Consider the following 25370-nt stretch of genomic DNA (forward strand, 5'->3'; position numbering starts at 1 on the left):
CTGTCTCCGGCGCGTCCCGTGCGCGCCGCGACCTCCGGAGTCAATCGTGCCCATTCAAGTCGATGCTCGTGATTCCACAGCACGCGCCGCCAGAAGCGTCTCTCCGCTCTGCTCCGCTAAAGACATGCACCGAGTCTTTTTTTGACGGAGGCCGCTTCAAGCACGCATCAAGCTGAACAGAGCAGATCGTTCCAAACAGGAAGTCACACACGAAAACAGCCTACATCATCCGGTCATTTCAAAATAAACCACCATGTACAGACCGGTACAGACTCCCGTTTTTTTCCGTTTTCATAACAACATCACACTGAAATCACTTTTAAATAAGTAGTGTACTTAGCCATGTTAGAAGCACAATAATCACGGCATGATCTCCAAATGAGCAGATAATCAACCTGCAAACTGAACTGCTGTTTGTGTGTTGCTCTGCTAACGTTGATGTTATCGCGTGATTTCGCAATTCTCAAACAATAATGTAGTTCTCCCGCATTCTTGTGATCTCGCGAATCCAGCTGCTTGGGCCAGCGCTCCGCTGCGCTGCGGATCAGACGCGCTTCCTGTGGGCGAGGGCTCGCGCAGTCTGACGGTCCGGAACCGCGGCACCGACGGAAAGCGCTGGAGATGGATCCTGTGGGATCGATGCATGATACTGTTAGTCTGCTAGCCTAGTTAGCAAAAGTGGCTCATCCTTGCTTTGACAATGTGACCCTTTCTCTTTCTTTAGTTATTAATTTGTTTCCTGTACATTTTATAGTAAAATATAAGCTAATATAAGTTGAAGTTTTTCCCTTCAGAAAAGAAGCAGATAGGAGATAAGGGGGATATTGCATGCGATGAAGATCAGCTAGAGTAAAGCCAGCCACAGTAAGTCAAACACAGAGAGGAAACAGGCAGACGGATCACAGGAGAGGCGTTTTACGTAACATACTGTAGCAGTGCAGGATCAGTGTTGATGAAAACAAGAAGTGGCATCCTCATGTGCTGCCTCGGGGGACAGACTGCAGAGCTGAGCTCACATTCGTTCTTCCAATCATCTTTACTAAACAGCAGCGCTCACATTTTAGAACGATTCACCTGAATAAATGACACACCAAACACAGAGGTGCTTTTAAATGAGAGTTTGTGCTGTGTTTGTATGTGCACACCAATTAGTGTAATGACTTAAGGAACCACATTTACGTGTCATTACATTCGCACTTTGCACATTTAGTGTCGGCCCTCATTTTCTGCAAATGAGGATGATTCAAGAAAGAGCCTCTGTTCTGAAAACTGCAGACCCAACCAGAAGCAAGCAGGCCGAACTCATCATTAACTCCACCGTGCTTTTATAACAGTTACATTTTTAAGTGCTTTATTTCATATAACATGCAAGGGAGTTCAAGAGAGAGAGGACTGAGCAGAGATAGGACAGAAGTGCCTGAACTTCACCAAACCTCCACCAAATCGGAAAACAATTCGAATGAAAACGTTTAATAAGTCACTTGCGATGGTTTTGAAAAAAGAAACAGTCTTCATCATCCACAAACGCAGTGACAAATTCTTCTTTAGTTTGGGAGAAAGAAGAAGAAAGGGGACAGAAGGATGCAGGGAGGATCAGAAGGTGGATAAAGAGACTGAGGGAGGTTTTCAGGGTGTGAGGAGGAGAGCAAATATTCCCCTTCCACGCTCCACTTGAGTCTCTCCGCTCCTCCCGGCCCACTTGTAACTGCTGGCAGGCTGAACGCGTCTAATTACAGCGCTGCTCGACACTGTCTGTCTGCCTGGGGGGGTCGTTAGACTGTCAGATCCCAGTGTTCACACACACAAAGAAAAACATTTTAGCTTGATTGTGAAACACTTGAAATTTGATTCTAAGAGGGTTCATCAAACGGAAATCAAATTTTCCATTTGGAACACGCAGGAAACAAACAAAGAAACAACAGTCCCTGAAGTCCCGAGGCTGTGATTGCTTCAATAAAGAAAACTTTCAAAATGCAATGTTACCAAACCACAGGCGAAAGCCTGCAGTGAATAAAGAGGAAAATAAAGTTTTATAACCAATAAACTGTGTATTCCTTTTTTAAATTCAGGCTTAAACTGTAGCAGTGCAGGATCATCAATACTTCTAAATCAATCGATAGAGAAGGTCTCTGCCTCAATTCAACTCAGGAAGGCCTGAATGTGGACGCTTTCAACTTTCAACTTTCAACTTTAACTTTATTGTCCCCTGAGGGAAATTTGCTTTGCAGGCAGGTAAAAAACATAAACAGAGAAAACAAAATCAAGCTTGGTGGGGCATGGCTGATGAGTACTATCCTCCATAAGATAACGTCCCTCTGACAAAACTATCATCATAAACCAAAGCAAAGAAGAAACTAAAGATATCAAACACTTGATTGATAGATATTTATACATATTATGAACATATAAATAATGCTAAATTATAGAAGTAACTCGGTCTGGAAGGACTTGGACTAAGCATGGGAATTGGGACTGGTAGCTGGAGAGGTGTCAGCTCATTTCCTGTGCACTGTCGAGGCACCAAATCCCCGGACTGCTCCGAGGCTCGTCCGTGTACAGCCCGCTCACTCTGACATCTCTCCATTAATGAATGCATGAAGGGTCCTGTTTGTGCATGTCTGTATATCAGGCCTGTGTGAACATATTTCTAATCATATTTTCTAATTCTAAATAAGAGAGATAATATAAAATTTATCTTCTCTTCTTCTGTAGTGCAATAATTGCATGTGCACAAACAGCCTGTTGACGATCAGGGTGATCCTGTAACTTTAAGAAGACGTACTACTGTATTTTAATCCCCAAGGGGAAATGCGTGCTCCATACCGGGACTTGAACTGGCAACCCTCCGGTTCCCAGGCCAAGTCCCTACAGACTGAGCTACCATCAACTTCTTTATCCTTTACTGCCTTATTTTCAGAGTCTAAGATATGGAAATCTAGGTGCCCATATACTGTCAGTGTCAAAAATATGCATCGTGATGTTAAAGCGTAGGGTGGCTGACGAGGTTACAGTTTTTAAGTGGAGATAGGAATGAGAACGTGTGTGCAAAAACAGCAGACAAACTGAATATGCACGATGCAGTACATATTCTGCAAGAGTGTGAGTACAGGGTTAGGGAAAGGATGCTGTGTGTGTGTGCGTGTGTGTGTGTGTGTGTGTGTGTGTGTGTGTGTGCAGATGTCAGGAGGATACAGAATGTTTCCACCTTAGGTTTCACAAACACAGAGCTTTTCTTCTCCCGCAGACTTTCTGCTGACAGGAACAACATGTCTAAATGTTTGCCAACCTGTCGCTGGCTTTTCCGCCGCTCTGCTGTTGTTTTTCTTTCCATTGTGATCTTCGCTTCGTCCCGTCCTGACATCGATTCCAGACCTCCGGACAGAACAGACTAACATTACGGCTCCACCTGACAGATGTGGGTACAGGTTGTCCAAGAGGTGACAGATGCGTGAGAGAGGTCACCGTAATAAGCTTGCATATGTGTGTTTATCGACACTATTTATTCATATGATGAACATCTGGACAAACAGCCAGCGATTAGACGTCATCTCCTTCGATTGTTGCAGATGGCAGCGCCATTTTCAGAGCTATAAGTGTGAAAATAGTCATAGCTCTTTAAATGGTACTGCTGTATGCACTCAGCTGACCAGCCACCTGATCTCTGACACCAGCAGCAATGTGGAGGAAGTCTTCATGAAGGATTCAGCTCATCTTTCTTTTTGAGGGCGGCGAGAAGGTTCCTAGTTCGAGTCCTCTCCCCGTGCATGTGTGGGTTCCCTCCAGGTACTCCTGCCTCCTCCCACAGTCAGAGGACATGGTTCATTAGGTTCATTGGTGACTCTAAATTGCCAATAGGTGTGAATGTGATTGATCTATGTGTAATTGACTTGTCCTGACAGTTTGGAAATTATGTTGTGAACCGAAGTGAAATTATTGAGCTTAGGTCCACACCAGGACATGGTTGGTCAGGAATGTCTCGAGGGCGATGAAATTATATCGAGGTGGCATTTTTTCCTCCCAAAGGTCAAAGGTGAACTCATCTAATATCCTGAAAAACACTTGTCTGGCCATTGTTGCTGTCCCATTATGTGAGCAGGATATCTCAGCGCCTGGAGGGAATTTTATCACATCTGGTTTATTTCAATTGTTTTATATGTCAGAGAGAATGACACCATCCGTCATCGATTAGGGGACAACCTCTCCTACTTCCAACCCCTACACGCCTGTTTGTTGTGATTTGGTTTGTCTTCTGACAATCACACGCTCTGCAGAGAGAGAGAGTGAGAGAGAGAGAGCAAGACATGACTGGTATTATGTCCCTCCTGTAAATAATTGTAGTGTAACCTCTCCTGTTTAATATACAGTAGGCCTACTTAGGCCACATTTTGTTTAAAGACCGATGTATGCTTTGAAATGATATAAATATACTCCATGTCCTGTCCTCAGTTAACATGTCACTCTGTGGGAAACTCTGATGGATGTAAACTAAACCTGTTTGGTAAACAGAGGAAAATAATAACTGAAGAAGCGGTTACTCTAGACCTTTTATTTTGAGAGGAAATGGCTGAATGCTTCATATTCCTTTGTCCTAGCAGGGCAGACCAGGGCAGTCAGTGACACTCTCGTGCTGTCATGCTAGGATTAAACTTAATCCAGCCTGTTTATGCTGCAGAAGTCAAAACAGTGGACAGATGCTGACACGGAGGATTAACCAAACAGGATGGGTTTACATTCTGCAGTTTGACCTTGTAAAACTTTGGTGGGATTTCATCAAGTATCAAACAACAAACGTAGATGATTTTATGCGGGTTTAAAACCTGAAAGGTTTGAAGGTTTTAGTGTAAGTGTGTGTGCTTGTTGCTCAGTCCTATAGTGCACTCTTATAGCTTTGAGGGAAAGTATGCGTGTGTTTATTTTACGATGTTGACCGTCTCCAGCGGCTCTTTGTGCTTGTGACTAAAGAAAATGTCCTGAAAAGATTTTACAGCTAAAACAAAATGATTGTGTTTTTCCTTTTCAATGACCGTGCATGCTGGCTTTTACGGCTCTTGGCCAAACATACAGGGACATTATTGTGGCCCATTGTTATTGTATAGGATTTGGATGGAGGCTGCAATATTGGAGCCGTTTTACTTTAACAAGAAAAGCAGTACTGGAGTCCATGTCAGTGGTATCACTTTTTGCATTGAAGAAATTAAAGATTTTGGTGAGGGGGGAGCATAAACATGGAGATCCTGCATGTTCAGTTTATTACATCTCTAAATACCAAATCATAGCGTCCATTAAAGGACGTGCTGGATCGTTAATTAACAGTTTAGTATCATGCATGGCCGTTTCTTCAGGAGAGCTGGTGGCAGGAATACACAGGGAACAAATGTGTCCTCGATCAGTAACCACATTAAAGTGGTCAGGAAGGATTTCACTTCCTAATTGAATCTGCTCGCTGTGTTGGTTTCTGTCTCGGTAACTTGGCCATCTCTGTCTGCACAGCTCTGTCCCACTCGTCTGTTTGTTCCTCTCTCACACACACACAGAAATCTGTCCACTCTGCCAACATGCAAGATGGCAATTACCATAAACAATATGGATGCACCTGGCACACATCTGACACATTAACACAGTGTAAACAATCCATATGTGGGTCACAGCTGCTCCATGTGTCCGTACAGACTCATCAGTCAAGTTAACGTCTGCCGCTGCGGTCCAAACATGAAGCTGGTTTTCCAATACAAGCATATCTATAAATAACGTGTAGGTTAAACCACATGTAAACAAAGTTAATTTAATCATGTCTGTTCTGACAGATTAAGAACATTATTTTATGGTAATATTGTCAGTAAATCTAAACATGAACGATCAGCCCTCTTAATGGAGGATGTAGCCAACATTTCTGGGTTAAAAGATTTTTAAACATTCATACAAATAATCCTACAAAGGAAGCAGACTTAGCCCCCGGGTCTGAGGTGAAGCAAATGCAGAACTGCCTTATTCCTGCATTCTTTAAATGGCCAGCAGGGGGCGACTCCACTGGTTCCAAAAAGAATATTGTTCAGATGTCTATGAGAAAATGAGTCTCCTTCTCACGCGTGTGAAACATTTTCCTTATGAGTTTATGGTCTTGTTCGCTAGTGAAGTGTTCTGCATGATGTTGATTAGTACATTTTGGTTCAATTCAGAGTTCAATAGATGACGGAGGGTACGCTTAGGCGAGGCTAACTCGTAGATGACAAGTTGGCCCCATGGTGCTCTGAAAATTATGTTTGGTGTCGTGTCCGGCTGTACGAAAAGAGTTCAGTTTTAGAAAGTGAGTTTTGTTTAAAGCCTGTTTTGCACTAGCCAAAATGAGTCTCACCGTTACCAAGAATGGATGCACATTGCTAGCCAAGCTAGCTTTAGATGATAGCTTGATATTTGCTAACCCTATCATTCCTCTCCAGCTCCGCTCTTTACTCCAAATATGGACACTTCTGCTCCACGAAACATGAAAAAAGATGGTGATGGCCAAAGTGCCAAAGTTAAGGCTTCATGACAGAACTCAACAAACCAGTTTTCGACACCACAGTGACTACATCCACCTTTTATAGTCTGTGATATTCATCTACAACTGATCGGAGAAATTTGGTTAAAGCAATGGAAATGTTGAGGCAGACATTTGATTGGCTGGAAAATGGAGCTTTTGGAGCTTGTTGCATTTAATTGGTTTGGCTTGCCACTTTGTTTATGCCTTCTTTAAACACATTTTATGATTCAATTTCTGAAAATATTTTTGTCCTTGATGATGCAGAGCTCTGAAGTTGCTCAAAGTGTGCAGAGAGATCGTCCTGAACCTCTGAACACTTTCTACATGAACACTTTTCTTATCGCACCATAATTGGCAGCTTGATGAGTCATCCTCAGAGCCTACGCTCAAACAACTAAAGTTTTTGCTTTGCAATACTTCTTCTCACTTTACTGAGATGGTTATTTTTGGGACTGAGAATTGCCTGAGTGAGAAACAGACCCCCTGCTTACAACCGCAGCAACAGCGTCAATGCTTCTGAGTCTGAAGGTCAACTGCAACATTTTTAATAAAAAGTTAGAAATAAAGTGAACTTTCCATGAAGACGTCTTGGTGGAAAATTGTGTGTTGCTATGGCTTACAACCTGGCCGATGTGGGTGGCATCACTGTATGGCAGTAGACACAAAGCAGCCTCACCTCAGGTCAGGTGTAAGCATCGATATAAGAGTAGTAGTTCTCTGTCTGAAAGCTTCTGGGCTGCACCGTGTGAGATGGAAAAAAGGGAATGTGTTTGTTTTCTTCTTCTGTCATTCTTAAGAACACACGCAGACTCGCTCCTCTCTGTGACACACAAACACAACACAATCCTGCACACTCACACTTTCTGTCTCTCTGAGCTTTCATTCATGATTACCTCTTGTTTGCTGACGGACGTCTGTTTATTCTCCTGTCTGAGCATCATATAAATATGAAGATATTTGCTCTGGTCTCACGGGACTCCACGCTACGGAGTGTAATTTTCACTCCCCTGCAGGTGGAAAGCTTCGCTTGGCAGGGAAAATTTCCATTCCCGCCCCCTCCTTGCTGCCTCATTGTCTCACGCCTCAGAGAAGAATAGAGAGCTATGTATAGATGTCGATTGTTAAGGTTCTTGTCTTACATCTGCCAGTGAGGATTAGATTTTCACAAGCTCTCCAACCTGAATGACAAAATAGGTCAGTGCCTTCCGATTGAGCCACATGACCGCTAAAAGAACAGTGAATGATCCTTTTGGAAGAGAAACAACCTGAGTGTACTTACCTCCTCGCAGATTAAAGACCAATTTAAGTGTCGAAATTCTGTCATGTGGCCTTCAGCTTGATGGGTCAGTTGATGGGACGTCTGTAGTGATACTGATGTGCGGCTTAGGTGTGGTTTATGGAATGTTGCTGTCATCTGCAGCAAATAAAATTTTTTAAAGGTAAAGGCACAGAGCGAAATTGCATTTTTTTCTACCATAGTGGCATTATCTCCCCATAATAGCATGATAGGACTGAGGTTGAAAACGAGTGAACTGGCCCTTTAAGTCTTCTTGCGTACTACAGTTCGGTGCCTGAAAAGGGCAGTCAGGCTTAGCTCTTGCTCTGTTACACTGAGCGCCCCTTCAGGCGTGGAGCCCTTCCGTTGTGTTGACTGGATTTGCAGCGTTTCTCTTTTGCATGTGTTCTTGACTTTGCATCGTTTCTGTACGTGCAGCATGTTGGATGTTAATGCATAGGTTTCAGGTTTTGAATTTCTATCGATTGTGAATGTGCAGCCAGTTTCTTCTAATAGAAACTGCTTGGGCCGTTGCAGGGCGATCGCCGTTGTTGGCCACAGTACTGAAGAAATAAGTGACCAAAATAATGGTTCATACTGATTTGATTTGAAATGTGCCTTTGTAAATGTTAAAGTAAGTAAGCCTGAGTTAGGAGCTGATTAATGTGTGGCCTCAGTTAAAACCAGGCGAGGCTGAAAGGACAAAACTCTGACAAGACATAAATGTTCAATGAGTCCTCCGCTGGCGAGGTGAGGAGGTAAACACCAGCTGCCTGTGTGTCTGTGTGCTCTTGCTGCTGATGTGTCGTCGGAGTATTTTACCTGTAGAACAGAGTCTGTGTGCATGTCCTCTCATTAGGATTCCTCTCCCGGCAGGCCTGTCACGAGGGGACAGCGCTGCCAACAGGCATCTTTTATTATTTAAACGCTCTCTTCATGTGTTTGTTCTGAAGTTTGACAGAGGAGCTGACGGCTGATTTTGTCTCCAGTCATGCAGGAAAACACCAAACAACAGCACCATTACAAACACGACAGATTTACAATAACACGTACAAATTACATTGATGTGTTTGTGTTCACATGCTGAGCCGCTCTTTTATAAAACACTCGTTCAATGTTTTTAGTTTAACATAAAAACTTTTGCTTTTGTTCCTGGTCGAGGACAAACATTAGTTTTAAAATGATCGAATGATTACAGGAACATTTGAAGAGTTTACAGTGAAATCAGAGAGTCTTTGATGCTAATACTAACAAACTTTAATGAATAACCAGATCATTTTATGAATATTATTGTTTCTCTCAAGCCTTTAAAGATGATATTAATCATGGCGATTACTGCTGCTGACTTCAGGTGCCATCGTTTTTCTGTCATGGTGCGATGTTTTGTGCCAGAGCTGTTTGACATGAATTGAAACACCCACCATCAAATGACTGAAGATGATGCTGACAAATCCTCGGACTCTGACTAAACGTAGCGCTGCTGCAGTCATCGCAGTTTGTGGAGCTCGTTGTTGCGTCAGTCTACTTTGGTGCACTCAAATGAACTCGTGGCACATTTTTAGGTTGTAATGAAAAATGCATGGCCGACTTTGTCTGCAGTCACTAGAAGTCTAAAAATAATGTAGGAGTGGAGCCTCCAATGTATCAGATGTTTGCATTCCTAATCTCACAGAAGGAGACCGTCTGCACCAGACATAAGATCATTACGGGGCATCTCTGCGACAGCTTATTATGACCCATAACTATGTTTATAGTTACACTGCAACCTCTAGGGGCCGATGTGCATCATTTAACTAACAAAACTAGCATGCTTATTCAAACAAAAATCACAAGCTTTTTTCTATTTTAGTTTAAACGCCTAAAACTGACCAACCTGCAACGATTTTCACAACATTAACCAAGTATTAAAGGACCAGTTTGCTGATTTTCAACCTCTGTCCTCTCATGCTATTATGGTAGGGAAAAAATGCAATTTCGTTCTGTGCAATTGGAGGACGCTGTCCACTTGGCCCTGGAAAACCAGGGAGCTCGCTAAACTACACTTCCTCAATCTAGGACGCCGCCTCCGATGTCTAGTTCAAAATCATCAGGTGTGAAATGTAGACTGCAGACCTGAAGATTTTTTAGACGATGCACCGGTATATTCTCGTTGTATTTCGGATTCTGTACCGCTCTGAGCCGTTGTAGCAATGTAGAATGGGCGAAACCACAAGCTGTTTGTACAACTTTCTCCACAGCTATGGCGCCAATTTCAAATATTATTGCTTCTATCGCTAATCGACAAATGTGTCACCCATAAAGCATGCTGCCTGCACTCAGTAAGGGTGCTAATTTAGGAAACACAACTAAGAGGGTAACGACAAACAACCGATGATCTTGGGGTAGTTATAGTGGATGCATACTTGACTGAAATTAAAATGTCACCATAACCTGCAAGCTGGTGTATTTTAAATTTCAGTTGAGTAATTGTAGCAGCAAAATAAGGAGGAGTTAAAGCAAAACAAAAGTGTCCCTGTGAAATAAAAACGTGTTAGAAATGGTAGCTGTATGAGGTTGAACAAAATGAACACACATTATTTTTCTTACTTTCCATCACTGCAAATGAACCACACGAGTAATAAGTGCACATGAAACAGAAAACATCTTGTACAGTTACTGCAGCAGTGAATGCACACAGAGCAGCTCTTGGCCCTGCTTGAACCTCGACCCGGTCAGCTCTCCATGCTAGCCGGAGTGGCTCTGATGCCCCCGGCCTGCTGCTTACAGTCCGTGCAATCTTCTGTGCAATCTTCCCTTCAGGCGCTGGAGCTAATAGAGTGTCAATGTGAATGTTCTCCCACCAGATAAAGACGAGAAAACCTCTTTTGTCAGTGCGGGCGGATCTCATTTAACCGGACAAGCAAGCCGACTGGTTAGGCAACAAGAAATAATGAATATCAAAGGCAGCGATGTGAGAATAAAAAGGGCTCAAGAAGAAGGCACGACTTACATTTTAATTATTTTATGGTTGTTTCTAGTGAGAGTCTGGACAATTAAGATTTTATTTATCTTCAGAATTATTTGGCTCACAAATCAGGAGTAAAAAAATGCAGTTATTTTATATTTTAGAAGCCAGAAACAATTTTGAGGAGCACAAACCTTTTACCTTTTTCTTTCAAGGCCATTTGCTGCACTGTTTTTCCTTTATTTGCCTCTAGACAGTTATTATGATCGCAACAGAATTCATGAGTGCTTGATTAATGTAAGTTGAACCTTTTCTAGTTGCATGCAGAGAAAGAACCAGAAAATCCTGCACACTGAGGATTACCTTTACTCACTTTATTTATTGTATTAATTTACAGAAACATCCGCTGAACCTGAGGCTCGTTCAAAACGTGAAAAAGCCAAAATTGTCGCACACAAAGGTAGTCCAGCTCTGAATATACACAACCTATTTGCAGGTATAGATACACACACCCACAACACACACACACACATAGCTGTCCTCATTCCAGTCATGTAAGCTATTACCTGAGGAGGGGTGCGTTACAGAAGTCAGTCATGCAGTAATAATCAAACCTCTCATCTACTGAGAGCCGGACGTACACGGAGCTCATTCCTTAAACACAAACAAACAAACAAACAAACAAACAATCACCCTCTACATTAAAGCCTGGGCTACTTTATCTACTTTTAGTGCAGCATCTTCTTGCCTTCTTAATTATTCAATACTAATACTTAATTTCAGAGGAGTGTGTTTACCCATAAGCTGTATAGTATAAGCACACACACACGTGCATGTGTGTAGTGTTTAGTCCCCCACAGGCCGGCCTGCCTGCGCTCTTCGCCCTCATGCCTCAGTGCCTGTGTCCAGGCTAAATTCTGTTGTAATGTTGTGAGACACACGGAGCAGGAGGTTCACTGTTGTCAGCCTCAGCGCTGCTCAGCGCCGCAGGTCAGCTCAGTGCACCTACAGGTCTGTCAGTACAGCACACGCGGTACACAACGGGATGCTCTCATCCAAAAGTGTTCAGTCTCGTTTCCAGAAGAAGGTTCTTTGTTATCTTCTGCAAAGAGAAAAGATCAGATCAAGAATGCAGATCCAACAGTGAACAGACAATTAACACGGATGATCTGTTTTTACATGCAAGACCAACAATGACAAGATTGATTATATCAATATAGATATTTTAGATGCCTGTAACTGCTGCCGTGGGGTAGGTGTCAGATAAAGAGAGTAACAGCATGAAGGTGAAACAGCCTTTGTTTACTTTTTCCACTGCAAAGATTCTCAGTGAGTTTAAATGTTAAAAGAAAGCAGGATGAGATTTTTTTTAGCAGAAAACACGACTTAGGGCCTGATCAGACAGAGCGTGTTTTGCAAACACGAGGCGCACCGCTCTGCCTTTTTTGTTGAAGCCTACGGTTAAAAAAAGAGTAGCTCGCTGCACCTTTTTTTTATACTGTTGTTATAGCAACCACCGAAACATAGCTGTCATTAACCTACCCATTATATTGTAAACTGACAGAAGGCCCGCCTCTCCTTTCATCCGATTGGACAATGAGAAAAAACGGCCATGACGACGGGCGCTTTTCTGCTTTGAGTTGAAGTTTTTTCAACTCGAGGCGCTCAGAGCGTTTCCTTGAAAACGCGAGGCGCACAGAACGGAAAAACACGAGGCGCTCTGCAGCGCAAAAAGCCTCTCATTGAAAACAATGACAAAAGAGCCCCCAGCTGCTAAAACGCGTTCAGTCTGATCGGGCCCTTATACATGTATGGGCCAGGAAGCAAAGAGATAATAGGAACGTCTTTGCCCACAGGGGGCGCCAAAATTGACACAAAGTGAAAGTCCCCTACAGGAGCTTTAATGTCATTAGAATAAGTTGGAGGCAGATCCGGACACGTATCTGGCAAAGAGGTTTGGTTTCCTGATAAAACTGAAGTTTTATTCAATTTAAATCTTTTTGGATCTACAGCCTGACAGAAGCTGGGTATTTAGCTGCAGTAGAGTCCTACAGGTGTGGAACGATTTGGGAACGATACCTATTACCAATATGGTAGCCGATGACACTGGAGAATTCGGAAGCTAGAATAAACAGAATGACCTTTGTCCTAATATGTCCAATTAAAGAACCCATATTTTCTGATCAATCTGGAAATCGTTAGTATCGTTTTACGGTGAATGGGAATTTTTTCAGTAATTAGACAGAGTTATGATATCACTGACGTATGAAGCACGTACTTAATGAGTAGATATTGTTTGTCATGATTCTGGGTGGTTATTGGAAACCATTGCTGCAATCCTTGACCACCTTCATGCTTTTGCAAACACTGGTGTTGGGAAAGTTAAGAGTTGCAGAGAAAAGAAGTCCGTCAGAGAGAGAGAGGATATATTTATGTGTGCCACAGAGGAGAACACAGTGCAAACAGTCCTCATATATAAAACCAGCTCTTTCCTCTGTGCCAATCATACTGACTGAGGTTCGTCCCTGTTATCAGCAAAGGTCCATTTCTGATTAAACTGTTTCCTCACACAGATAGCTCGGGTCCGTCACCCTCCTGCACTAAGAATTGCTCAGTCGGGGGCTCGAGCCTGATTGAGCCCCACAGGCCCACAGCTTAAAACCTCTTATCAAGGAGGAAGAAAGGGGAGGAAAAACATAAAATAACAGACTGAATCAGAGCGTCCATCTCGATACCTCTGTGCTGTAAAGTCATGCCTTGGTGTAAACACAACAATACTTTGTCAGGGTTATGATGGACACTTTCTCTCCCCCCTTTTTGTCTCCGAAACTGAGCTCCAGACTGCAGATGGTATCACAGTGACAGAAAAGGGGAAGGAAGTTTTTGTTTGCAGTGAGTGACGCTTTGCAAAGTGAGCTCGGCTCCGCCATCTAATCCCACACGGCTCAGCGGGGGAGCCGGCTGTCGTTAGATCGTAGCGAGGGATGTTGAAAGGCATGATGGGAAGGCTGTGATGTTTTATATGCTGAACAGCAGAGTAGCTGGAGTTGTGATGTGCAGTCAGGCTCAGAGGAGAGCAGTGCATTAGACTCTCACCTGTCTTTGTTTCATGACAGAACATGTCATATTCAGTTTGTGGAAGCACCTGTGCAGGGAGAGCCAAAAGTCTTTCATCTTCTCTTTTCAGCTGAAGCACAGTTCGATAGGCACAGTTTGACCAGGTTTGCCCTGAATCTCTTCAGCTGCCCCACAGTAAGGCCTACTAACTGGATATCTCTGGCTAACAAGTAAACAGACCATGATTCTCTCTAAACAGAGGACGATGCATCCTCTCACTGCACCGTGGGACTCAAACAAACCAACGCATCTATCAAACTCTGCCAGTGTTTTTTTGGCTGCTAGGATCCATGAACAACTACAAAAAAGCTGCAAGACACAATAATTATATTAACGTCTTACAAAGTCAATACAGCTAGCATGATCAATGTAAGCCCATTATTCACTCTCTTTTAGCTCTGACGTGGTTGCTTCGAATCCTGAGCTGTAATTCTCTCTGTCTTCATTGCTACTAGCAAAAAAGTTGACAATGCAGGAACAGTCCTCTGAAACTCATCAAATATGCTAGGTCAGTGACCAAATGCTACAATGCATGGCACAATAGCATCCATGTTTTTATATAGAGAGCTCTTTGCTGCAAGTAAACTCGAAGAAAATACATTTGCAAATGCACAAAATACATTCAAACAGTGAACAGACTGTTTGCCAGATGAAGGTCGAATAAGGAAACGTGTACGAAACTTACCTGTAGTATCCGGTCTTTATAAAGAGAAAACACAAGGTGTTAGCAGCCCGTCTAATAATGATATTATTGGCCAATTTATATAACCTGTTCAAAAAGTATGACAATGAATTGTATCAGTATTATCTTGGCACAGACGCAGCCATGATGACGGTCTGCTCTGAGATCATATTTGATGCTTAGGGCCACTTACCAAGCTGCTGTATTTAACACCTTGCTTGTTGCAGCCTCTCTTAGGGTTTGATGCATCTCACACGCAAATCTGCTTTAATAACCTTTGTGCAAAGTTTTGCAAAAACATTTAACTGTCCGCTTCACATCAGTACCTCCTCTGACCTTGTATCAAATGTTCATGGAGCTCCATCACTGTGGAAACAACACAGATCTGTGCAGCTGCATTCCTCCAGCATTTCTCTTATTTTCTGTTTGCCTGCTGCAGATTGGGTTTCTTTGGCCCCGGCTAAAATTCTTTCAGCTCGCCCTAATGCTTTCTGACGTGTTTTCAGACCAGCCTCATCAAGCAGGAGCGGGAGAAAACCAGCCTCGAAGATTTAATCCCATAGAAGGGCAACTTTCTGATTCCTCCTGCAGACCTGGTGTCAGTGCTGTAGCTTTAGCACCGAGCGGCTGTAAACATTAAGTCAATCAGTCCCAATCAACATTTTACCCTTGTTCAGTCATTTCTTTAAGCCTCCTCAACCTGGGTTTCATTTATTGTTTGCATTATTTTATCGTGCAAAGAGACACCGTGACTTTTATAACGCTGTAAACTTTTCTTGCAAACATTAAATCTTCCTAAACTGCCTTCTTTTTAATTCATTTCCTGTCTCCTCCTCTCCTCCGTCTCCCCTCTCTCGTGTCCTTTCCTCACCCACCTGCTAACAGAAAACATTACTCACTGTAACTGTAATTGAGGTGATGACACCAAGCTACTGTAATTCGTTTTAAAGTGAAAACCTGGGATGCTTTTGCTTATCTGTGCACATTTTAAGATCGTCGGGTTGCAAACAAATCTACCTTCAAGGTCCTGGGAGGGTAAACACAGAATGCTTTATGAATAATATATTTCTTTCTGTTTAAGAAAGCCTCAGAAAGTCATGCTGCCTTTGCCAACATGCACATTTGTATTTTTTTGTTGCAGAGCTAAAAGCAAACTTTCCTCGTGGGTGCAAACTTCTGAACTTCTTCCTTTCATTCTAGTTAATCTCTCTATTCAAATCCCATTCTGTAGTATTCATCTCATATTCATCATCCTCTCCTCATGTCCTCACCCTTCCTCTCCTTTCATTAGCATCACAGTGAGTGAGCTGAAGCCGGCCTCTTGTTGTCTTGGTTGGTGGTGACCTGGAGAGTCAAACATCTCTGACACACAGCAAAGAGAAAAAGAAGGAAAGAAAGAAAGACGTCCTGATTGTGATGATCAATTATTGTACTTCAGGCAGAAAAGAGTCTAAGTGGGATCATCACAGGAAGTGGCGACAGTGAGAAAGAGAGAGAGGCTGTGATTAGAGGGTTTGAAGAGCGGGCGAGAGACCCACAATGGTCATCAAGAGAGAGAGCGAGTGGCTGGGTTCCCCAAGTGGAAGATTGGATCACTCGTGGAGAAAATGGGTGAAAAAATATGCTGCAAATATACATTTGTCCTGTTATTCGTGCATCAGAAATTCAGGAACTGTTCGGGTACAGAGTTCTTTTGTTCTCCTGCAGTTAGAGGAGAACTGTGAACATTTGCTCAGTTTTTGGAGATTCATTTTGTTGTAGTATCGCAAAACCCAAATACATACGTACAGTCTTTTCCTGTGACAAGCTCAGTTGCTTCGTAGCAGAGCTGCTTCTACTGAATATGGAAGAAATACAGGGAATAGCTAGAGAAACCCTCGTGCTCTGAAAGGGAAACAACAACTGTCAAAATATTATTAGGCTGTATGATAGTTTATGACTCTGTGTAAAAGAAGGGCCGCTGAAAGCATGAAGGAAGCCAGCCAGGTGGACGATACACACCCTGATCTTTACCCTAAATTAGTTGCATCCATGCGGTGAAGACGAGGAAGAAACTTTCCCTTTTTCGACACGCTCAACTTCTCCTCATAAAAAAACATGAAACATCAACATCGTTCAGGTGCAAAAAAAGAGAAGAAAATACCTCTTGCAAAGTTGAACTCGTTGGGTTTGGAGAAACTGACTGAAGGCTCTGAAACTTTTCCTTTGGATGAAGTTACACATGCGTGATGGTCAGAGTACACATGAGGCCAATACACTTGAAAATGTGAAGGTTGTTTTCTTTGACACTTTTTAATCGTTGTTATCTTCTATTTCTCGTCGGCCTTTGAGCTGACTTTCCTTGTCCTGTGCTGAAGCCAGTATGTCTAGACTCACTGAAGGACGCACTTCTAAATTTCCTCTTAGCTTTTGTTAGGTAAAACTTTATCTCCCAGTTTTCTCTGTATTGACCTGAAAATTAACCTTTGTAAGCTTTAGTTCGATCTTTTTTATCCGTACTCTGAAAAATCTCCTTCAGGCCCTGTACAACCAAAGCACAGACAAGGTCTCAGCCTATCAGAGGAGTGTTTGTTTGCAGAGGTTAATCCTCAGGTTAATGCAGTGGTGTAATACTCTGACATCTCCTGATGAATTTGCATTAACCTCTAAGTGCATATTCAATTTCCAAGTGGCGTTATCAACAAACACAGAGCAGAATGTCGGTGGCTGCTACAACTTATCAGAGCAACAGGCATTCGACTGATTATGGCTAGGCTAGGTGGCTAGCTCCAACATCCAGTTCACGTGGCTTTTAGTTCAACATAATCACACAGACTCTTGGCATGACTCAATTTAGTAACAGTTTTATATGCAATGTGATCCACTGTCCAGTCCAACAAATACTAAAGAGATAGAGGATTCAGAATGTTCCCCTGAAGCGGCAGCCATCTTTGTGTTCATGAAAGAGCCTCCATGCGCTTAAACCCGCCGCATATTACATATACGGTGGTATCGGCCTGCCCTGAATCACGCCAGATTGAAATAAGTCTAAACAGGAGGGGGACCAGATGCTTTTGCCGGAGCAAATATAAGCATGACCTCGCCGATTCATCTGGTTAATAGGCTAACAGTGCAGCAACACATGATACACAGAAATACGTTTTTACAGCAGGGTTAACGTCTTTGTCTCTTCTCATTTGGAACATCAAAATCAAAGCAGCAGAACCAGAGACATCCTCTATGGATTCTTCCTTCTTGTCAAAACCTATTGCCAACATTACCATCAATGTAACTTGACCCCTGACGATTCTGTGGCAGATTTAAATGTGCTATGCTAATGTAGCCTCAATTCACTAGCCTCAAACCGAGGCACTTCTTTTGCTTCATCACATTTCACACAGCTCCCTCTGGAGCTACAAGAGGCTTTACACCACTTCTGCTTTTCACATATGCAGTCATAAACACCTTTAGAGTCCTGCTAGCAAGGATGAAATGTGTAGTGAATTCAAAGACTACTGGGGCGACAGAGACTAGTTTTATTTTTCTTGGCAAATATCTTAAACTTAGAGACCACACTGATCTTTATCCTCAGCTATGAGGCTGTATTCATGTGTCTGGTGGGAAATGTGAACTGTGTCAGCTTCTCTCAGCCTTGCGAGAGCGACATACATATTTCAGTGTTGTATTGATCTCCATTGAGAAATGTTCTCTTTCCTCTCCCACCCTCGGCAGGAACATCAGAGCGTTTGCACATTTGTAATCTTGCTGAGGGGCACTACATCGAGAAGACTGTTCGCCACATTGCTGCCCAAAATCTGTAGAAATGTTTAGTCTGCTTGTAATCCGGGCCTTCTGTCTCTCTCTCTCCTCTGGCCTCATTAAACAAACCTCCATCCTGTCTCCCGCTCTGCCAGTTGGCCCGGTGGCTCGGCTGTGTACAAACAAAACCACATAAACATGGAATGGATGCAGACACATGTCCCGCTCCAAATATCCATGTGGTCCAAATGCTCCATTTGAGCAGACTGACAGTTTTCTGTACATTATTAAACATATTTGTATAAACAGTGTTCAGACATTCATCAGTAAACAGTTTAGGCTTTTTACTGAGACTTTAACATGTTAGAGTTTCATCCTTCCTCCTCTCATGTATAAATTATTATGGATGGAAATTAGATCTTTAAACTCACATTCAGTTTAAGTTATACTGCAGATTATTTATATGAGAATGAAGCTGTAAAGAAGGTTTCACGTTCTTGTTTTGCATATTTATACCGTTTTATCATCATTTCATGTTTATTCTAATGGATTTAATTTTCTAGTTCAAAGCACCTGTAGACGTGTCAGAATTAGCTTAGGTCTCGATTGGTATAACAACAATTAGTGAAAGAGAATTGACTTCTTTCAAAGACGTAATGATTAAACAAATGTTTTCACTGTGCATTGAAATCCATGTACCTCGGGGTCTTGTTCACAAGTGAGGGAAAAATGGATCTTGAGACTGACAGACGGGTCGGTGCAGCGTCAGCAGTATTGCAGGGAATGTTCCGGACCGTCGTGGTGAAGACGAAGCTGTAAAGCGAAAGCAAAGCCCTCAATTTACCGGTTGATCTACGTTCCAGCCCTCACCTGTGGTCAGGAGCTTTGGGTAGTGACCGAAATAATTTGTTTCCTCTGCAGGGTGTCTGGGCTCAGCCTTCGAGAGAGAGGGTGAAGAGCTCAGACATCCGGAGGGAGCTCGGAGTAGAGCCGCTACTCCTTCACATCGACAGGAGCCAGTTGAGGTGGTTCGGGCATCTGATTGGCTCCTGGGCGCCTCCCTTTGGAGGTTTTCTGGGGATTTACAACTGGGAGGAGACCCCGGGTTAGACCCAGAGCTCGCTGGAGGTATTATATTTCCCACCTGGCCTGGGAACGCCAAGGGATCCCCCAGGAGGAGCTGGCAAATGTTGCTAGGGAGAGGGACGTCTGGGTTAAGTTGCTTAGCCTGCTGCCACCGCGACCGGGCTGATAAGTGAAAGGTAATGGATGGACGGGTTGAAATCAAGTTTTCTAAAAGTTGAGGCTTGAGCCTTTTTGAGGTGAAGACTTTTATCATACTTTATTTGATATAGTTTCATCCGAGAAAATAACATTCTGTTCGCTGTCACATCACTTCACAGACTGCAGCATCGTTTATTGCACCATTAGGACTCATTTCAGTGATGTGAAGCATAAAGCACTCAAACATAAGAGTATAATTTTTAACTGATGAAGATTAATGCAGCAAAGCCCCCACAGTGTTTACTGTAAGTGAGCTACAAAGACCATAAGTCACAGCATGTAGTCATTTAATTAGCTTCCACTCAACAGAGACTTACACGACACAAATTAATGTGTTACTTAGATTACAGGATGAAAGATCAATAAAAAAGTCATCAATAACTTCCCAGACAAGCCCTCCAACAGCTTTGTTTCCAGCGATGAGCGTAAGCAGCCACGGCGTCACACTCCCAGAACCGTAGTGAGACCAGCTGAGGGTTTGACGCCGAAATGTGGCAGCAATTTTGGGTTCCGCTCCGGCGAGAATCTGCAGCCTGTTTCCTTTTGAAAAGCTCTTAATGTTCTCGTCTGTCGGGACGGTAAATTTCACGGCCAGTTTGGCAGCAGGAAGTGTCTTTGGTCAGGGTGTTTGTGTAAACAGCTCGTAATGGTTTTCGCCCGCGGTGAGGCCTCTGTTGTGCGCACACACGTCTCTGTAATTCATCTCTACATATACACAGTTAAACTGAACAAAAATGCATACGTGAGTTCTTCCATGTGCACCGCAGACTTTGATTCTTCTCATTCAAATGCAGCAAAGCCTGCAGACTGTATACAAGTGAGACTCATTATGGCTGCCAGATGAGTTTCTCCGATGGTTCACTTTAATGTGCTTCCTGACAAGAGCTGTGTTGTTACATGTAAATGTGTTTGTGCACGACTGTTTGCCTCAACCTATTACAGTTACATATTAGACATGTAGCAATGAGTCTGTCTGCGTCATGTTCATCTTTTGTGCCGCTAAAAGCTTCTTTGTCAGATGAAAATTGCCAGCTTTAGCAAATTAGGGCAACATAACAGCAGAAACCTGATTATTTGTTGTGTTCTGCTTCATTGAATTCATATCAGAGAAAATTACTGCAGATCTGTCCGTCCGCTTAATTGGCTTTTTGGATGAGTAGCAGCAGATTCACCTGCAGAATGAACTGATGCTTCAGTCAATTCTGTTCTTCCTTCATGGTAACCATGACATCTTCAGGTGATCCGGTGGGTCTTTTAGTGGGTTATCTGGTTTCTGAAGTAGGAGAAGAGAAGAAGAAAAGACTAAAACTCTCAGTTTATCACACAAATAAAGCTCGACGAGATGCGAGATTTGTATTTGTCATTTGACAGTGACAAAATGTGTTTGTCACTTTGTTATTTCTGATCTCATAAATGAGCATAACGCACTGACATCTTTGTGATATCAGACTTTCTTTGGACTTAATGTGATCCATCTTTCTCTTAGTTTTTCTTGTTCACAGTCATAGTCATCAGTGTTATGCATGTTCACACCTACAAAGAACTTCTTCAAAGTTCAGTTCACAGACTAAAATGAACTAGTTCATGTTCATATTTTGTTTTGTTTTTAGCTGCACCGAGTTCCTGTTTTTCAGCAGTAATAATGATTTCCTGTAGTCATCATTCACTCGCACTATATTTCTTAATACTGGCTGGATTCTTCAACTTGATGTGTCAGTTCAACCTCGTTGCTGATGTGACGTTCAGACTTGTTTTTCAGACCCGGCCTGCACAATATGCATACAGCTGGGAGATTCTTCCCGTTGGAATCTGTTCTGATTGGTTACAAAAACTCAAATGTTCAGAAGAACTGGCTTAATGGTCTTAATTGCATGCAGCATGAAGTATATCAAACTGCCGGATGCATACCAGGTGCGGTAAATTTAGCCTTTGGCTGCTGTAAAACACAGTGCTCAGGCTCAGCCTCAGAGATAGGGTGAAGAGCTCAGGCATCGAGAGCTCGCCGCTACTATCAGAATCAGAATTAGAAATTCTTCTCGTCGAAAGGAGCCAGTTAAGGTGGTTCAGGCATCTGATTAGGATGCCTCCTGTGCGCCTCTCTTTGGAGGTTTTCTGGGCATGTACAACTGGGAGGAGACCCCGGGGTAAATGTCAACTTTGGCTGCCGTAAAACACAGTGCTCAGCAACTCTCGGTACCTCTGTGAACGTGAGCAATCGTTCACTGTCGTTCACGAGTTGCAAATTGATTCGTTCAGTTCACCGCTCACCAACAATATGAGCATGTTCAATAGCGCGTTCAGGCACTGCACTGACAGTGGTGTTGGGTGCACTCGCTCAGTTGTTATTGGGAAAGTTTGGGTTGTGGTTTTGTGAGTCTGAAAACAACAATTTTGCCTACTGAATATAAATTAGGAGAGTAACTTACTACAGACTACAAAACCTAATCCAAAGAAACAGAAAAAAAATTGACATTCAGATGAAAATAAACAAACAATGAATTAGACTTAATGCCAAAGGTGCTGCGGGAGAGAAGTTAGAGACATTCAAGATTTGTATATACACCAAAGTGCCTTTGTTGCTTAAGCTGAACCAAAATGGCACTCAGGATGTGAACTCTGGACCCTGGTGTAAAAGTCCCGGCACTGTATGCCAACAGTCCGCCCATCCATCTTCCTGCGACACCAATTTAGCGCTTCATTCATTCAGTACTGAACAATCCTGGCAGTGATTAAGTTTTCATCACGAGATAATTGAGGGTGATGATATATACGAGCAAGCCTCTTCTTCTGATGGAGGTGGTGTGATGTGCTGATGAAGGCTTTTAAAAAAGCAGACATTTAATCACTGAACTTTTCCTCTCACACGCCTTCCTACTCAAACAGCTTCAGTAAGCTGCTGTGATGTATGAAAGATCTCCTTATTTTGATGATTACTGCACTTTGATTTCAAGTGAATGTAGATGTAACCATAGCGTGTGAAGCACCGTCTCTGCCCCCTCTGTCCGGGTTTCACTATCACTCTTCCCGCTCCACTTATGTCTCGTAACAAAGTCAACCTGCGGTCAGCTTTGACAACCTCTCTCAGTCACCCTCCTGTTACCGGACTGTGGGATCACTTTTCCAGTAAGCGGGGATCCGACTATGTTGGGAAGTGACTCTCTTTCCATCAGGACAATGTTATGAAGCTTTTACTAATTGTATTATCCCTCTACAAAGGTCTATGGAGGCTGAAGTGTTTCGCAATGAATAGACGAGAAGAAGGCCCCGGGTCTGGTACTGATTATAATGTGGGGAATCTTGGAAAATAAGCTTATTTTGCTGTTGCAGTTTAGTCTGGTAAATATCTGCTCCGGCTCATGTGGTTTGGAAGGTTAGAGGCTTTGAATGATGTGAATGAAGCTTTACTTGTGCTGAACTACTGTTGCACCCCTGCTGCATAACTCAAGGCCTCTCCGGCTGGATCAACTGCACATTTAAGGGTAATTAAAGGCCTGCTGTTGGAGAGCAGATCAAGATGATCAAGAAGGATTTTAAGAAGTATTGAAAGATCTTTGAGTAGAAGGATCGTCTGAGCCGGTCCAAGACTTATAAAGAGCGGCTGGACAAGCTCAGGTCGATGATGGTGGACTACTGGTGCTACAGCTGCAGGGAGGTGGCCCAGGAGACCTACCAGGGACAAAAGATTCTCCGCCTCTATCTTGGAGGATGAGTGGACACTGATGAGTTGGACAGCAATGTGGACAACTGGGAAAAGAAACCGGAACTGGAAGAAATCATTCCCTTTGGAGATCTCGTCTCCTGGTGCAACAATCAACAGAAAATAATTTTCAACCGAAGCGTGCTAAGAAGGCTGCTCAATGACCTGTGGCCACCATGGGACACTCAAATATTTCAATCACAAGTACAGAGTCAACATTTTCTTAATTTGTCATTTTGACTGCAATAAAAGTGGTTGTGTTAATGCCTCTGTGTTAGCAACAGCCATGGCAGGAGGCCTTACGTTTCAGGGCTTGTCTGGAAAAACATCCACGGGTCCCTACGTACTTAACCTTAAATTTGGTGCTAATGTTCACTTGAACTCAAGGATGAACTGGTTAGAATCTGGCTGTCAAAGTTCAGAGGTCACTGTAAGCTCTGTTAAAACTTCTTTGCCCATAACTCAAGCATGTATATGCAAATTACGCACACACACGTGTCGAATGATATTAAACGATGAAGTGAGGATATGTTTTAAACAAAATGTCAAAGGTCAATGTGACATCATAATGTCTTGGAAAGCATGCCCATGATTCTTGTCCCATTCCTGGTTAACGGGACATCTCATGAAGACTTGGAGGGAATATTTTCAAATTCCCCACCATGGACTTAACTTCGACATGGACTTAAGGATGAAGTAATGACATTTAAGTGGTCAAGGTCAAAGATCAAGGTCACTAGACCTTATTTTGGTCCTATACTTGTGAATGTGATACCTCAGCAATGCCTAAAGCGAATCTTATTCCATCTGGTTCATTTCTTTTTTGTGTCCGTCCATTAGAACAACGCCATCGTCCATTGATTGGTTGACAATCTCTCCTCGTTCTTCCGCTCACGTACCTGTTGGTTCTGCTGTTGGAGAAGGGTTTACAGATGATCACATGCTCTGCAGAGAAACAGAGAGAGAAAGACTTTATCTGTTATCACATCCCTCCAGTAAATGATTTTGGTTCAGGCTCTGCTGTTTGTTGTAGTCGTACTTATGTTGTTTAAATATTTTCAACATACAACTGATCCTCCATCTCATCCTGCTCAGCACTCTGTCCAAGAGCTCAAGTGGAAATCTTCACATAGCTTGTCCAAATCCCAAATGTATCCAGTTTACAGGGATACAAAACAGAGAAGAGCAGTAAATCATCTCGTTTGAGAATCTAGAACCATTGATTTTTTGGCAATGGACGACTTCAATGATTAATCTCTCCCTCTGTTCTCTCTTAGGTATTCTGCGCTTCACAACGGGAACCACACGGAGCAGGAGAAGAAGTCTCTGCAAACAGACATAGAGTCCCACGAGTCCTGCTTGTGACCAACGATGACTCCCCAGTCACATCTCCAAAGACCTCGGCTCTTACCCCGTCATCACAGAGTCGACGAGGAAGCACGCAGCCGGAGCTGAAATCCACCGCACATGCTTCAAATCCAGCAGAGCTCCATTAACCAGAGCTGTGATGAGACTTGGCGAGGAATGTGACTCATTCTGCGGTCTTCAAAGGTGGCAGGGACCTAGTGGACTGGATTGAAAACCAGTTCTTTGTCTTTCTGATGCTGCGTCTGCCATGCTGGTTCTCAGAGGCTGAGCTGTCCAGGTCGAACTGAATCAGAGCCAGAATGAGGTCCAGCTTGTCTTGTGGAGAACCAGCAGCTTGTGACCAGCAGGATGTGATTAATGACTGGGAGTCTTTCAAGTGAATTATGTTGCCAAAGCGATTTTACACACATAGGACCTATTCCTGATCATTATATGATTCTCCCATTGTTCCCCTTCAAATAAGAGAGTGGCAGCAGATTTTAGGAAGTTGTTGCCTGTAAAAGAGTGTCGTAGTTGGCAAAAATGAACGTTTAAAACAAGTGTTATTTGTGAAAAGAGGCAGAGTTGAGAACAATATTTATTTTTGTTAAACATCAGGTGATGACACAAAGGTGAAGAACCTAAGTGTCTCCAAGGTCGAAGCTTTCCAGCTTTGCTAAATCCTCACTAAGCTGAAAGGAAAATGTGGTTTCGAGGCTGCGTTAAATTCTTGACCTGAACAGTCAGAGTGCGTTATTACAGAGG

The 25370-nt window shown here is 43.0% G+C and overlaps 1 protein-coding gene across 1 annotated transcript in view; it reads left to right on the forward strand.

The window, feature by feature from the left end:
• The window catches only part of htr4 (5-hydroxytryptamine receptor 4), a 129913-nt gene extending 105290 nt beyond the window's left edge, over nucleotides 1–24623 (forward strand). The window contains 1 exon segment of the mRNA XM_069670340.1: nucleotides 24536–24623. Within this exon segment, the coding sequence (XP_069526441.1) occupies nucleotides 24536–24623 (88 nt within the window).
• The last annotated feature ends 747 nt before the right edge of the window (nucleotides 24624–25370 follow it).

Source organism: Semicossyphus pulcher, unplaced genomic scaffold, assembly GCF_022749685.1.
Source record: "Semicossyphus pulcher isolate SPU_LCO1_2020_fin unplaced genomic scaffold, fSemPul1.0.p SCAF_2, whole genome shotgun sequence".
Lineage (NCBI taxonomy): Eukaryota > Metazoa > Chordata > Actinopteri > Labriformes > Labridae > Semicossyphus > Semicossyphus pulcher.